Below are 16,991 nucleotides of genomic sequence, written 5' to 3' on the forward strand. Positions count from 1 at the left end.
AAAGGATGTATATATTGGTTTTATTTTTCATATATATATATAGATATAGATATAGATATATAATTATAAGTCTGACCTTGTACTGCCAATGTGCAGCTGATTTTTTCTCTTTTCAGTCAAAAAAACCAAGACAGGAACAGAAGTTTGCTCAGATTTCTGTGCTTTCTTTAATCCCGGGTGTGCACAAGCTCGTAAATGCGTTCACTCACATTTAGCATCGCCACATCTCCAGTAGGAACTCCTCGCAGTTGGATATGCGGTCCAGAGTTTGGGTTTTAGATTAGTCAGGGTGCAACAACAAGTCATCAATGAGCCATTTATATTAATGTGGTGTTGAGTGACAACAAGGTTAATAGAAGACTGATGTCCCACTTTTGAAATTGAAGTCATTGTATAATACCATCTAGTTCTGGATTTTTGCCTATCACGGAAAAACGTACTCACAGTGTCATTCATTCCTTTGTCACCATATACAAACATTTGTCATTTCCTTTCTTGCTGGCATTTTGATTTGATTATTTGTTGTAGAAATGGAAAAACCTTCAAAAATAATGCCTATTCAATCCAGAAACTGTGAATGGGAGAGTGGAGATGTCAACTGTATGTACATTATATGTTTTGATGTAATCAGAAGCACTGGGAATATGTTGTACTTCGCTGTAAAAATAAATCCATATCTGATATAGCTGTACTTTTGTTGAAAATAAATTCTCTGCAGAACTGCGTGTCAAGGCGTCAAAGTGTGAGTGGGAGCATTGTGCCGGGTTTCCTGTTGTGTGACATCATTTCCTGTTTGTTAGGCCCATTCCCAAGAGCTGACACATTCATTCCTGGACATGTTTTGGAGGAAGGGCCTTGGACTTTGGAGATAGACAAGAAGAAATTCCAACCTCAAATTGTTGCCTGAATATAACTATGCTGTAATCAATAAGTAATGATACTTATGCTAATGTATTCTCCCAGTTGGCCATGCAGAAGTGTTGGCTGATGGCTCTGCTACCTAACGTTTTGAAGTCTACAGATGTGAGAGTGTTTTTTTTTCCCGGGGAAGATGTGAGACGTCCTGTGACGTCCTTGCATGAGGAGCTGCGATGTGCAGTGTAACTGTGATCTCTAGTGGTCAAGTGTGGTGCTGCACTTCCCAAGGACAGAGCATGTTTCTAAAAGGAAGCATCTTTGTGGCTAAAAGGAGAAGTTGGAAAAAATATGTATTCAAACATCAGCTTCACTGAATGTTGTGTTCCAGGGTGGTATGAGAGACATCCAATTTTTCTACTGGGGATTAAATAAGAGGGAAATGCAGGGTCTGGTGCCTGAGAGCAGTAATTCTGTGTGCAGCATAGAAAGCTGTGTGATTAAATTAAGATGTTCGCACTACGATCACAATGGGTGATACTACACCTGTATAGAAAGGTGACTGTTCAGTTTAATTTTGGCTGATTAGAGTCTGCTGATGTGTCTTTTTCTTCCATTTTACAGAGGACCCAAGTGCAGGCAGCGTTTCGGAGTTCAAAAAGGCAGGATTTATTTCGACAAGAAGGTCAAACAAAACAAGTCAGGACACAGGCAGGCAGACAGGTTGCAGATCAAAAAAAAAAAAGACAGATTTACACATGGGAAGCGAGACACAGACTCAAGTGACAATCTGACAAAGACACACTGGGAAGGTGAGAGGAGAACAAAAATCAGGTGTGGCGGATCAGACACAGGTGAATAGGACGAGGCGCAGCAGGTAAGTGGGAGAAACACAAGCACACACAGGAAGGAGAACTACAAAATAAAGCAGAGAGAGACACAAAAGGAGACAAACAAGACACAGGCATGACACAGAGCTGTTTGTTTTATTTAATTTATTTTAAATAAACTGGTTCCTTTTCTTCTTTAAAAAAAAAAAAAACAAACTTTTATTTTCACACTGTTATGCCCGGGACTTAACTGAGAAACAACACAAACCTTAATATTATTATTATTGTTTTGTTTTTTTTTTAAATAATAATAATAATAATAATAATAAAAATAAAAATAAATCAATGTTGAGACTGGGTATGGGACTGTCCTTTAAAGCTAAAAAGCAATCCAGTCATGAGTTTACAGTAACGAGGTAAAAAAAAAGAATTCACTGGCCATGTGTCTTCAAATGAGAATGATCACATGAATTCCGTGGTGTCATGTTTCAGGTAGTTCCTCAGGATCTGAGGAACATCCAAACTGTCTATGGCAGGCTCTTTATCGGTGAAGGAGACGTGTCTACGAATCACCAGCCGAGTCTGTGACATCAGTGTTTTGGGACAAACTTGAAGAAAGAAACGGGAGAAAAAAAGAAGATGGATCAACGTTTTATGTTGAGACATTGTGTTTGAATCAGTTTCTGATACAATCATGAACACTCTCACCTCTCTCCTTTAACAGTAGCATCAGAGCTTCATTCTGCTTTGTGGTCTTGTCAATGATGAGTGTAGGGAGATAAACATCTGCCCCAAAGTCTATAAGAAGCTGAATATACTCCACCCCGCAGCCATAACGGAGACACACCTCCAGAACTGTCTTTGGTTGCTTGATCCTGGCCAGCATCTTCTCATCTGTGCAGTTGTAGTTGGGGTTGGCCCCATGCAGAAGCAGCAATTTAAAGCAGTCAAGGTGTCCGTAAATAGCTGAGATATACAGTGGCCCCCGGCACGCTGTGCCACTGGAGGCCCAGTCAGGCACTTTGGCTCTAACATCCACTTGGGCTCCAAACCGTAGCAGCTCTCTGAGCACATCTACATCACCTTCCCGGGCAGCGGTCAGCAACGGAGAGCAGTTGTTATACTCGCTGCCATTGGGATCAGCTCCAGCCTTCAGCAGGGCAAGCACACAGTCCAGATGTTTCCCACTGACAGCTGTGAACAGAGGTGTCTGGGCCTTCACATCCAGGCAGTCAATCTGAAGTTAAACACAGGAGACGGTTTGACATCATAACACGTAATCGCAGCAAACAGTGGTTTCAAGATCCAAGAATTAAATCTAGGGACTAGGTTTGCTTGGTTTGCTCCTTAGTTCTGACCTGATACAGTTCTGTGAGATTAGCTGTGAAAACTAAAGAGAAAGCACTCAGATACAACAAACGTCCACAAAGGCTTACCCACAATACACTCCCCTATCTGGCATTGTTAGCATAGAATGTGTATAAAAAATGGACTTAGTCTTCTTGTTTGAAAAGTGAAGCCCATGAAGGACAGAAGTAGCAGTTATCCACCAGGAGGCGACTCCATTTGAGTGGAAGTCTGGGCCAACTTCTCACTTGATTTATAACAAAGATAAACATGTTCCTGAAGAGTTGTCTTATTATATTTTATAATTTCAGATCTTTTTTATTCGAACATGTACGACTGTGTGCAACATCATCGCAATAAATCTATTCACAGCTGCCAAAAAAACAGAACTAACAGATGCTGAAAGGCTTTTTAGCATTGACATTTATGGGCTTGTCACTTCTATTTTTTTCCTTACGTGTAGTAAATTTGATCCATCCCTTATATACATATAAAAACAACTCATTACAGCAAATGGGATGAAAACATCTTCCAAATAATGTGTGCAGGCAGAGTGCAGCGCGTCATTTTCATATTCAAATGAGATACTTCTGTCCATTACACCCACCAGCAGACACATTTGTAGCATCCCACCTTCCCCCATTCACACCCAATCTCATCATCCACATCTGAGAACAAAAATCTCTCTCTCTGTATCTCACCTCTGCGCCGTGCTCCAAGAGTAACTCCAGGCACCTCAAGTGTCCCAGAGCGGCTGCAGTGCGCAGAGGGGTTACTGGGACCCCCCACCCACTGCAAGCATTGATGCACCTTCTGTGGCTCTCCTGGGAAAGGAGCTCAGAGAGCAGAGTCACGTTGTTGCTGCTCACGGCATTGTTTAAGGCCTGACTCTGCTCGTTGTCCCCTTCCTCCTCCTTAGGCTGCAGCAGGGAAAAGATCTTGGAAATGTCCATCAAACTCATATTGACAGCTCGACCCAGAACCATAGTGTGACTTCCGGCTAGTGCAAGTCAAAGACCCTCCATCTGTAGTGACAGGGGAGGAAGATGATGCACCATGTGACACATGTAAGCTGAAATACTCTTGACTTTATTGGTTTTAGTATATTTGTTAGAAAATCGAGACTGGGAACACGTGAGCAACATTAAGGGTGCAATATGTAAGAATGTGGCCAAAAACGGTCACTACATTCAAATTCAAAATATCAAGGTCTCTTAGGTTTCGTTTTCTGACGTAACTAGCAACCCGTGGTTGCTCGGTAGCTGAGACTCTACTAACTGCAATGATTGGTAGACGGCGGTAGATGGCGCCACATGCCAAAACATGATTTGCAGGCTGCAAAATATATATTTTTAATGCAAATAATTTGGCTGTACTGTTGCTGTTGGTGAGTTAAGTTTGTTATATGAACATTATTCCTGAGTCTCTGTGACATATTTGGAGGATTTTAAGGCCTTATTACATAATGCACCTTTAATTACAACAGTGTTTAGAAACGAGTAAAGAATGAAAACATTCTTCTGTTCAGGATTTTTTAGACATGCCTAAACAAATGGCTTGTTGATGCACTAGAGCCATATTCAGCATAACTCCTCCTCGTTAATGATATAAAAACTCTCAGTGAGATTTATCGGCCGTTTATTCATTCACACTGAGTAACTGCTAGTCTTTGGTTTGCCAGCAGAGATGGATCTGGCTTGAAAATGGGTCTCACTTTGATGCAAAAACACAAAGAAAAGCTCTGCTACTTTATTTAAAAATCCTAAAGATGAGGAAATGGAGACAAAGAAAAACACAGAAAGAAGAGCAGACTCCTGCTGTGGGGCTGTAGTTTCCACTGATAGAGAAGGGAAGACTGCAGCTAAACCAGCTCTGTGTGTGTGTGTGTGTGTGTGTGTGCGTGCGTGCGTGCGTGCGTGCGTGTGTGTGTGTGGCAGTGCATTAGGACCAAAACAGATGGACATCACTTCTCTGAAAGTTTGATACTGGTGCATTTTTACTTTCATATTCTGCACAAGCAGTGTCCTTTGCTGACTTTGGTCCCCATTAGACCGTATAAACCAGTATGTGCGTCTAACTACATAAAGTGGCTAAAGTGGACACGTCCCCAGTGTATCAGAGCAGAGCAGTGCTGCATTTTACATGATTTGAACACTTTTAAAGACAATTATTCAAATTTGATCGGGTGGCTAGTAACATATTTGTGTCTGTGATGGCAAATTCAGAAAAGGTGCGCTATATGGACACAAGTATTCCGACGCCTAACCATTGCGCCAACAGTGACTGTAATGACGTATTCAAATACAAATACATACATGCAGGACTTGAGTTGGTCCCCCTTTTTGCAGCTTTAACTTTCCTCCAGATTTTCTATGTGAATTTGTGCTCATTCATTCTGTAGAGCTTTTATGAGGTCAGACAGACACTGATGTTGGCCTGACTGTTCCAGTTCATCCCAAAGGTGCTCGATGGGGGTGGAGGTCAGGGCACCGTGCGGGTCAGTCAACTTCTTCCACACCAAACTCTAAGTCAAACCATGTCTTTATAGTCCTTGCTTTGTGCACCGGGAGACAATCATGTTGGAATAGAAAAGAGCTTTCCTCAAACTGCTGCCACAAAGTTGGAAGCATAGCATTGCCCAAAATGTGTTGGTATGCTGAGGAGTCAAGATTGTCCTTTCTTAGAGATAAGGCCTGATTGAAACCCCTGAATTCATTACTTTCTACCAGATGTGGCCAAATACTCTTGTCCATATAGAGTCTGACTTTTAAGTGATTTATCATGAACCTAACGTGACCATACAAGAGAGAGTATTTTGTACCTAAATTACACCAAATGATATCTTTGTCTCCACACGTCGACAGATTTCACCCAATAGGAACACAGTTATGACAGTAGCAAACAGGTTTTCAGTTGCTACCAAACACTCTTCACACAGTCAGTAAAAAAAAGAGTCTGTGTGGAGGTAACTGTGAATGACTTTTCATTGTTGGACTCTTTTTTTTTTATCAAACATGAACACACTTTGTCAAAACTGTTAAAAACACAATCAAAACAGGGCGACGGCAGAGCGTTGTGGATTTCTGCTGTACGGAGGTGAGATGAAGTGCTCGGCTGAGATGCATGTTGGCCATGCAGACTGTGTGAAGAGTTTCCAGAAATGCTTGTCAGCGATCTAAAACAAAAAAAAAACGTGATGCAACAAGACACTTACCTCACTGTGCTGCCAGCCAAAGTTATTTCCAACAATATTAGACCTAAACCCTTTTAAAATTCCAGGACAAGTCATGTGAGAAAGAGAATGAGAGAAGCAAAATGTTCTCCAAGGAGTGTGTGATGCTCGCATAAGAGCTGTGAATAGTGCAGTATAGTGTGTGTGTGTGTGTGTTTGTTAGCTGACAAGGTGGGAAGAGCTCCTGTCTGGGGGGTGGGAGGCTAATTTTAGGCCACAGATGGGCCTGGCTAAACTTCCATTCTTGGAGAGTCAAGGCTCAGGTTTATAATTAGAAAGGTGATAGAATGGCAACACTCCTCCTGTGATTGGCAAGTGTGTCTCTCCCTGTGTCCCGCATAAAAACACAAGCACGTAAATGGAGACGTCCATGTCTCAGAGTCAGTTTAACTCCACCGAAAGCATTGTGTGGTCACTTGTGTGTTTCCCAGTGGAACAGTAACACCTACTGATCTATGAGGAAATTTAAAAAAGTGTGTCTGCTCCGTGCGCCCTGCTGCAACCCTGTTACCGTGATTCACACCAAGACAGCCATTTTGGTAAGTGTCAGCTGTGTGACTGTCAGAAGCTTTGGAGTAGCAGCCAGTCAGCTGTTTCCTCTGCCAGACCCACCCATGTCTGCATACTGTCCCGTGTGTAAAGGGAAGGAAGGCTGAGACACACTGAATTCTTTCAGCAGATGGCACAGGAGGCCAGATACCAGACATTGTACAAGTACTTGGAGAAGTATTATTCATGACATGGGATGATCAAATGTGGAAGAGCAGAGCAAGGGCCACTTTCGAAACAAAGTTCATTGACCCAATAGCAGTGACACAACAACACAAGAGCTGAGCAGCCATCACAACACAATGATTTATTTTAACGTCTGGTGTCCTTCTATTAGAGTCACAGATTATAGCGCAAAAAACCCAAAAATTAAGTAAAATAATCATAATAATAATGCAGTATCAACAAGGCACCACAGACAATTCACAACTGTGTCATGTTCAAATAGATTATTATATATTATTAATTATAATTTGCATAAGCAGTTTGATAGTGAATGCAAATGCACTAATGCAGAAGTAGAAATGTATTATCTGACTCTGCCCCTGTTGGCCACCAGAGGGCGGTAGTGATGCACCGATGGCAGGAAATGCAGCTGTTCGAAAACAGTAAAAGAAGACAGTGTGGAAACAGCTTTGTAAATGGGATTGTATCGGATCGGACGGAGAGATTTTATGATTTCTACGCATTTGTTTCTCCAGAAATATCTTGAGAGACAAAGGAAAATGTCATTTTACAGACAGTAAAATAAAATAAAAACATTTTAACTAACCCCTAACATGATTTGTTAATAAGAAAGGGGAGTTACTAAACTAAAACACTTCCAAGTGTTGAATATTCTGCAAGATGGAGGTCGAGGACGAGGAGGAGGAGGAAGAGGAGGAGGAGGAGGAGGCCCGGGGACGTTACTGCAGAGTGATGGTTTCTCGTGTCCGGCACAAACAGCAGCAGCAGCAGCTTCAAGGCTCGGTAAAGGAGGTGAGCAGGAAAAATAAACAGGAGGCCAAAGGAGACAGAGGAGTGAAGCTGGAGACAGAGAGTGTAACCTCCCTGAACATCAACCCTCCCTCGGTCTCAAATGTCGAGGTCCACAAGTTCAGACTGTCCCCCTTCAGCTCATCTCAACGCTGAGGCTCAAGACTTTGAAGGAGGAGATGAGGAGGGTGAGGAGGAGACTGTCCGGAGTTGCCCCCCGATTTACTGTGTCCGTTATTAGTGCAGAGAAATGACTGCACTCGTTGTGTGTTCCTTGTGTTGCAGGCTGCAGACATGGAGCTCCATGATCCCCGTCTGTGCAGCATGTGTGAGCAGCAACAGGCTTCTCTGGCCTTGAGAAGTTTTATCTGGAGGAAGAAGACACAACTGCAGCTCCAAACACTGACGGGCAGACTAAACACACCGTCAAGCCACAGAGTAAGAGGCATTATATCACTGAAAGACCAACTCTAGGTCACATATTTATGCCAGCATGGCTGATCAAATGGATTATTTACCGCACTGAAATGTCTCTCTGTCGTTTGCAGGATGATACAAATTGGATAGGTTTGTGCAGTATCTCCCAAAGTCGCCCGATACCCCTCACTGGATTTGGGAGGGACTACTTGGTGAAGATATGCGGGTCACAGCAACCTGGGGTTGCCGTAGCAACCACTGAGGAACGTGGAGTTGCCCTGGCAACAGATGAAATGAGGGGTCACCCTGACAAAAGCGCTACAGGAACTCATTTAGCAAGACCTCGCTGTCCTTTTCCAGACAGATAGCTGCAGACATGACGGGCACCATATTAATATAATAGAAGGGACAATGTTGTGGTGGAGTCAGACATATTCCTACCTCTTAGTTTCACACACACACATACTAAACCCACCAATTTGCCCAATAAACATTGATCCATATGCTGATGGTGGTCTGCAGTTACCGTACTCAGCAGCGGTTGTTAACGTTCACGCCACATACCAAGTGAGCATATTTTTCAAAACACAACAACCACAACGACGACGTGTATAGTACAAAACAGCCATTTATTTTCTTATCACTGTATTAAAGTATTACACACAACACTATTCAGAGCAAATGTCTGGCATCTTTCCGTCCAGCTTAAAGTCACTTGAACTTTGTAAACATTAAAACAACACTGTTTTATTTAACTTAGCAATTTAACCTATTTAAATTGGCACAACAGACAAGTATGGAAGCCTCATGCATTAAAACATAATAAGTACATCACAATATCTATGGCAATGAACAATAGCGACATGGTCATGGAAGTTATTTGGACATTTTTTTATCGACTTCATTTTTGCATTATTGCGGTTACCTACTCAAAACCTACTATGGAAGTCATACTGCTACACATCCAAAGCACTAATAAAAACAGACAACAAAAAGACATTATCAGATCCTCAATCATTTGTTGACTGCTTATGACCGAGTTACTAAGAACAAGATACTGTTTCAGTGGGGAGTGAATGTGGAAGTCGTCCAGCAGCACAGATCTTACAGTATTTCAGCCACGCGGTCTTATTGGCGTGGCTAATGTTTGATCAGTGTATTGGAGCAGTTCCATTTATAAACACAACTGAAGATGGAGTCGGATCTACTCATCTGGCTTCCTCTTGGGCTTCTTTGGGTTGCGGGAGCGGCTCTTGGCTTTGCACAATGGGCAGATGGGAGCATTACGATGAATTTGCTGGTGGCAGGACAAGCAAGCCTAGAGCAAGGGAGGGAATATCACAACAGTTACTACGTCAGTTACGTCGCTTGCAGCTATGAGCAAACAATTAGTCAGGTGCTGTGTATTTCAATTGTTTATTCTATTACAGTGTCAGTGTAGTGTTCTTTGCCACTGTTTGCCATGACGTAAACCTTTTTTTTTTTTTTAAATATATGTAAAAATGAAAACAAAAATAAAACACTCCTCAAACTAATTTATAAAGCTGTCTCTGTGATTGGCTGCAAGCAGGAAACATTTAAGGCTGTTGTGAAAAGGAGGACACTGAACAAACAGTTCAGAGTCTTTTCTTATGTTCATATAATTGTAAATTTGTGTTCTTTCTTCTTGCCTACCCTTTAGCACTGCGGCCCGCAGAAACATTTCTGGCGGCCCGCAATGAATTACAGTTGATAGTTTTTTTCCAGGAGCTACTAAGCTTGTTAAATGTTTATTGGACATTACTAGATACAGACCAATAAGTGTAAACTGTAGAACTGCAATCTGGTCATTAAAATTATTACAAATGGGATTTCTTTGTTTTTTTTCCTTTGGCGGCCCTCAGTCCAATGTTGGGTTCCTAAATTGGCCCTCAGGTATCAAAACTTTGAGAACCCCTGTTTTAAATCGACAGCATCATTACCTTCATAGGTGGAGGCTGCTGTCTGAAGGTGGCTGTCTGGCGGGCATCTTGCTTCCTGGATACCTGAAGCTGCTGTGCTGCTGCAGCAGCAGCTGCAAGGGATTCTGGGATGGGAGGGTCATGTGGCTCCTTCTGCCACTCCGCTTTTTGCTTCTCAAAGTAGCTGTCGAACACAAAGCAACACGGAAAACCAGGTATTTTTTTTTACACGTGGGTCTTATTTGACTTACTCGAGCTTATGACCACATCAAAGTAATAATATCACATCTTTATTGAGCAACTCTGAGCTTGAGTACGGTCATGGTGAGAGTGTTTGTCTGCCTGTGTGTGTGTGTGTGTGTGTGTGTGTGTGTGTGTGTCTGCCTGTGTGTGTGTGTGTGTGGGCAGGAGAGGGTTGGGAAAGAAATGTGGCCTTGGACTTAATGCCTGACTGGCTTATTTTCAAGAATAAATGTTTCTCTCAAAATAGGAATGAGATAGAGAAGAACTTAGAGCATTTACAGAACAAAGTTCATAGGCTGGTCAGTGTAACCGCAATCTACTTAGGTGCCAAACAACAAAGCGTATATACACCATTAAAACATGAATTACAATGTTTTCATATAAATTAATATTTTGTTTGTAATTTTTTAACCATACCTGAGGTGTAGAATGTTCGGTTTTGTGCAGATATATCACTCACTCAGTGGCCTGAAATGAATGCCCCCAGAATGTTCCATCACCTTGAATATTATCATAGTAGGCACAATCACTATTGCTACTAGTAGTTTGCCCCCCGACTACTAAGAAAAGCCATCGAAGGAACAGCAGTGATTGGCCACAACTGTTTAACTCGCTCATAAAGTCGAGGAACAACGAGAACCACACCACCATGAAGGGAAAAGGAGATGAGAACCACCTGGCCAGAAATGAACTCATCATCCAAGCTTCCACACATTACAAAGCCAAACTGAGAAGCCAGCCTGCCAAAAATGCTGTCAGCACGCAGAGTGGTTCAACACTATTCCTCGCAAATTTCAGCTCTTCATTTGTGAGAAAATTTTCATTTTGCAACAGACAGATCCTAATTAACAAAATTTGTATGATGAGAGTACCAAAGATAACACTTACACTTTGGATACCAAGTTAAAGTGGATGCCAATGCAGTAAAACAATCTCCCACTCACAGGACTGCAGCAAATTAATCATCTAATGACCAAACTGCATTCAATTTCAGCCCTCCATCTCCACTAAGGTTTACGCTATCTTGCATTGTCTTTAGAATTGGCACCATGCTTGTCTGCATTTCATAGCCTAACAAGCTGGTGACATCTGAGCGGATGTCACCAGCAGGCAGTAGTGCCTGACACACATGACCTATTACAACCATCCACTCTCTGCCACAGCTACCTCATGATACTCCAGTTATGCTACAGAAACATTCAATAGCACTGCTGTACTCACTCACTCACTCACTCACTCACTCACTCACTCACTCACTCACTCACTCACTCACTCACTCACTCACTCACTCACTCACTCACTCACTCAACATGACCGTCAGAAAAAAACTAAAATATTTGAATTCCCAAACTGCATTTTTATTTTCAGGTGAAGTTTTCCTGCCCCCAACTAACAATGATGGCAATCATAATAACCACAATGATATGTCAGACAGATGTGTGTTGCCTTCTGTTTGCACTAAAACAGGCTGCAAATTAATCTGCTTCAGTCCTTATTTTCCCTTGTGAGGTTATGCTGCTGGATTTGTAAAACATCTGTTACTCTGGGGGATTTTAGTGTGTTTAAATCTAATCTAGTGTGTACAAAACACTATAACTGCAGCTTTTAAAATCTACAATATTACATTATGCTTTTTACAATTAAAAAGTAAACTATTTATGTTATTGTTTGAGAGGGATTTCATCCTAAATCTTGCCCACCAGTTGTGGGATAAATAATGATATATTGTACATATTGTTTTACTCATGCACAAAAGAATGTGGTGCACTGGCAGAATGATCAAGACATACTAAAATTCTTGATTGTGAAAAGTCACTTCAAATAAGCACACTTCATTAATTTTTATTACATACTACTTGATGTATCAAACGCATTTGTTAATTATTATAAAAACACATTATGTATGCAGGGGAACGACATGAAGCAAATAGTCCAGCCAAACAGCGTCTTGACTGTACCACTGTAGACTCAAACTGACTGATATTCACACTAGCCACTCCTCTATCAGGTCAGCCCAAGATCCAAACATATGTAGCTTTTGTAGATAAAGCCAAAAATATCTGATCTCGGATTCCTGCCCTACTTAATTTTCTGATTATTTGCTGTAATCACAGCCAGTCTCTCTGAACACAGCATCAGCTAAATTCATCATAATTCACCACCTTCTTCAATAGCCCAAATTCTTGAATAATAATAATAATAATTAAAAACAGACATCACACATTTTCCAGCATCAAATCTACTGTTGCTCAGTCACCGATACAATCAAAGGTGTTGTTGTAATTAATTAATTAATTAATCTCTTGCTCAGTGCTTATGTTTGCACTGCTATTTAACACAGTTCCAACATTCAAATGAAAAGGTAATAACACATGTTGCTCCACAAAACTCCTTTCATGGACCTTCTATGTACTGTACAATCTGTTCTCATCTTATATAAATAAACAAACGCACCTAGACTACTTCTTATGTTTCTACAAATCCAATTAAATTCTGATAATGCACAGTTCACAATTTCTAATAGTAAATATTTTGCTTACGCTTAGTGACATTTTAATGTCAGTTGTTGCTGCTATTTATATGTGCATTACATGGTCTGACACTCATACCAGAATCAGAATCAGCTTTATTGGCCAAACATAATTGCACATGCCAGGAATATGACTCAGTTTTTTTCCTGCTCTCTGTGTTATTAAAATGAAAACAGAAAAAGAAGACATGCCAAGGAAAATAAATAGACAACTGACTGACTGACGTTAACAAACTGACAAATAAGTTATGTGTGTTTGACGGTTTTGCATTGTGCAAATATTCATACACATCATTTTGGGTCATTTCTGTTCAACACAGACTTTTTTTTTTTACATGGTGTGTTTTTTCCTTTCCAATTTTTCCAATTTCAAGCCTATGTAAAATGTCTGAGCAGTGTGAAATGTGGTCTATATGAAATGTATAATTAGAATCATCATCACAACCAAACATTATAAAGAAAGATGAAACAATTTTATCTTGAATAAAATTTCTAGTCAATGAATTTGAGGAGAAAATGTATCACAGCCATCCTCTCATAACCCTCTGAAAATACAAAAGTGTTTTGTGCAGTTGAATGTCTGTAGACAGCTCAGTTACCCAGTGGCCACTAGTAATAGTAAGAATTTATAATTATTCCCTCTAACAGTTAATCAGTGATACTTAAAATTCTTGTCTGCTTGACAGAGTTTCTCCCTTGTTCATAGTCAAACTAGGAAGATGTCCATGTAGGAATCATCTCAATGGGCTTGTGGAAAGTCAAGTCGACCACATACCACGAAGCGGGTGGACCGTAAAAAATGGCCTGCTCTGCATGCCCGTCATTCTGATAGCAGTGTCCAGGATTCCAAAAACAAATTTCCATTCATCGTGAATTTATTTCTGTCATGGCTTAACATTAAACAGCTGTTTTCGAAACTCATAACAGGTTATTTGTTAAAATAGCGAAGAAAACCCTGTTTCACAAAACTACATCAAGACAAAACCAGCCTAAAAGAACTTGGTTTGCATGCATTTAGTTTGTGTGCTTGTATAATGTATAAATAAACGTGTGTGAATACATACTCCAAAGAGAGTTTCTCCTCTTCTTCGTTGAGGTTTGGCAGTCTGTGTAGACCTAAAGCCATCCTGAGGGCATCAACATGTTCCTTCAGGGGTTTGTACTCATCATGCAGACGGCGAGTTGTCTCTAACAGCTTATTCAGGTCATTCTCCGACTGCTTGATGGTGCTTTCCATCTGAAAGGCCGTGATTAGATATTTCAGAAAAACACAGTAACATGATAAGCTATTTGTGATGGCCTAGTTATTATGCCATTATAATGGCAATAACAAAGATACAGAAATTACATTTACATGATCTTTACTTTGCTACTATCAATTTGTAACTAGACTGTCTGAGTTGAGATGACACACTTCCTTACTTGTAGACGTCATATTCACTCACCACGTTAATATCTGCATGGATGAGCCGCAGCTCCTCCACATGAGCCATCTTCTCTTGTAGAAGGAGATCCATCTCCTGTTTGTACTCTTTGAGATGCTTCTCCTCAGACTCCAGAGACTCAAACTCAACCTTCAGTCGAGACTTGATTTTTTGCATCTGGATAGTCTTGTTCCTGCAGTCAGCAGCACAGACAAACCACCTGTCAAGTTATTTTCCTCACAAACCAAAAGATATATACTGTAAATCACTAAATACAGAGGTTTTATTCCAAACATAACTGTGTGTACAGTCACTACACATACTTTCCACTGGTTGTTCTTCAGCACACAACCGTTAACTTCGCAGGTGTCCTACGTTTACACGGAACCGATACTTACTACTGTGACATAATGTCATTTGTTGCTGTGTTTTTTAGTGTTGTTGTGAATACAACAGTGTAAACAAACACAATACTGTCACCGCAGTTAACAGTTAATGACAGACAGCGAAGCTTGCTAGCTAAGTAGCTAGCTTACCCGCAGCAATTATTAGCAGCGCACATCTGGCATTGAGTTGACACGCATCTGGATTACCGATGTGTGTGTATGTGAACATGTCGCTTAACTACAGCTTTGGTGTATTTATCTCTTAGTTAACATGTACCATATGCTTGGCAACACAGTCACAAACAAACTAAGGCAAACAGGAGCAGAGAGCTATAAAATGGGGGTTCAGCGCAGACGAGCTAATGGAAGCTAGCCCAGTAACAAAAGCGAAGCCCAGGGGCTTATTCGTGGCCCGGCTAACGTTAGCTTACAAGATAATGTGCTAGGTACGTGTCAAACACCTGGAAACCATTAATGTATTCCATGTACAACGTCTTACCGTATTTCCAAGATATTTTCTAATTTGCACATGATTTCTTGTTCATCCGCCATGGTTTAACGGTGCCCTGTCGCTCAGCTGGCTGCCTCAGTTCACCGTGTTGGACACGGTGCTCTCCTTGTTGATTGAAAACACAATAGCCCGCGTGATCGCGCACACAAGCACGCGCCCGCAATGTGAAACCGTGGCTACGTGTGATGAGTGGCACCGCCGACTGCCAGACACACACACAACACAGGTAACAACCACAGGTCTGTACTGGCACGTTTTTGAAAATGGTGAGTGCAACATTTCTTATTAAAATAGTAATAATAACATATACTGACTTGAAAATGAATACTTTTTCAAAGTTAAAGGTCTAGTGTGTGACATTTAGGAGTTGTAACTGGCAGAAATTGAAGCTACCCATTAATGTGTTTGTATTGTTTACATAATCATGGCATTAAGTCTTTTGTACTTTTGGCAGGGAACCTATGGCAAGCCTTTTTAACATTTAATCACCAAGTGTGACTTTCTGGAATTTCCATTACAGATATCTGTGACGTCCTTTTGACTAGTCGTCATTTTATTGGGACTAGTATGAATTGTTGTTACCTGTGATATCTGTGAATTTTTATTTATAATTTTTGCCAATCAAAACTACAGTTTTATTAGTCCGAATGGCATCACTTTTGCCATTCAGGTGTATGGTGTTTGTCATTACAGATGTGGGACATGGACATAATTCTCTTCTTTTTGGCTCTATACACCACTACAATGGATTTGATTTGAATACATCCAAATCAAGTGAACGGTGTAGGAATTACAACACTTTCTATATGTGCCTCACACTTTTGAGCAGACCAAAAGTAAAGGGACGAACAATTCAAGTCAAACTTTAATTGTTTAATACTTGGTTGCAAATCCTTTTGCAGTCAATTACAGAGAAAAATAATTCTTCTTTCGTCCACCACAGTGGTTTTCTGTGGTCTTCTAGGTCTTTTGGTGTTGCTGAGCTCACCGGTGCATTCTTTCTTTTTAAGAATGTTCCAAACAGTTGATTTGGCCACACCCTAATGTTTTTGCTATTTCTCTGATGGGTTTGTTTTGATTTTTAAGCCCAATGATGGCCTGCTTCAATGACAGTGACAGCTCCTTGGATCTCACATTGAGAATTAACTGCAACAGATTCCAAATGCAAATGTCACTCCTGGAATCAACTCCAGAACTTTAACCTGCTTAATTGAAGATGATGTAACAAGGGAATAACCCACACCTGTCCATGAAATAGCTTTTCAGTCAATTGTCCCATTACTTTTGTTCCCCTAAAAAGGGGGCAGCACATATAGAAAATGTTCATCTGATTTGAAATTAAAGCTGAAAGTGTGCCGTTAAAACACATCTTGTTCGTTTCATTTCAAATCTATTGTAGTGGTGTACAGAGCCAAAAAGAAGATAATTGTGTTGATGGCCCAATATGTATGGTCCTGACTGTATCTACTATTCAGTTTCCAGTTTCAGATATCTACAACTTCATTCTGACTATCTGAAACTTATTTCAAGATGTCCGAAGTACAATGTAGATATCTTCAATTGAGGATAATTGAAGATATCTTGAACTGTGACGTTGTCCTGACTAGTACTGAATTGCAGATATGTAACTGTAGTTTTAAATAGTAAGAATGATCCTGATACCCTGTCAACTGATTAAATGTTAAAACCACTATCCACAGGCGTCAGTCCATCACAAGGCATGTGTTCAGAAACGAATAACCAGTTGCTCTC

At 40.7% G+C, this 16,991-nt stretch overlaps 2 protein-coding genes across 2 annotated transcripts; both read right to left on the bottom strand.

Moving 5' to 3' along the window:
• Positions 1–1,959: 1,959 nt before the first annotated feature.
• Positions 1,960–6,387, bottom strand: LOC310928165 (ankyrin repeat and SOCS box protein 12-like). The gene is made up of 4 exons (XM_083890657.1): positions 6,247–6,387; positions 3,734–4,057; positions 2,394–2,922; positions 1,960–2,293 (listed from the first exon to the last, which is right to left on the bottom strand). Exons 2-4 carry the CDS (start codon positions 4,016–4,018, stop codon positions 2,148–2,150), a joined length of 960 nt encoding a protein of 319 aa, XP_083746783.1. The 5' UTR covers positions 4,019–4,057; positions 6,247–6,387; the 3' UTR covers positions 1,960–2,147.
• A 2,497-nt stretch (positions 6,388–8,884) lies between these two features.
• Positions 8,885–15,348, bottom strand: zc4h2 (zinc finger, C4H2 domain containing). Its single transcript, XM_083891209.1, has 5 exons — positions 15,228–15,348; positions 14,364–14,535; positions 13,983–14,155; positions 10,167–10,329; positions 8,885–9,523 (listed from the first exon to the last, which is right to left on the bottom strand). The coding sequence occupies exons 1-5, from the start codon at positions 15,278–15,280 to the stop codon at positions 9,410–9,412; spliced, it is 675 nt and encodes a 224-aa protein (XP_083747335.1). The 5' UTR covers positions 15,281–15,348; the 3' UTR covers positions 8,885–9,409.
• Between the last annotated feature and the right edge of the window lie 1,643 nt (positions 15,349–16,991).

Source organism: Microchirus variegatus (genome assembly GCF_963457635.1).
Source record: "Microchirus variegatus genome assembly, chromosome: 6".
Lineage (NCBI taxonomy): Eukaryota > Metazoa > Chordata > Actinopteri > Pleuronectiformes > Soleidae > Microchirus > Microchirus variegatus.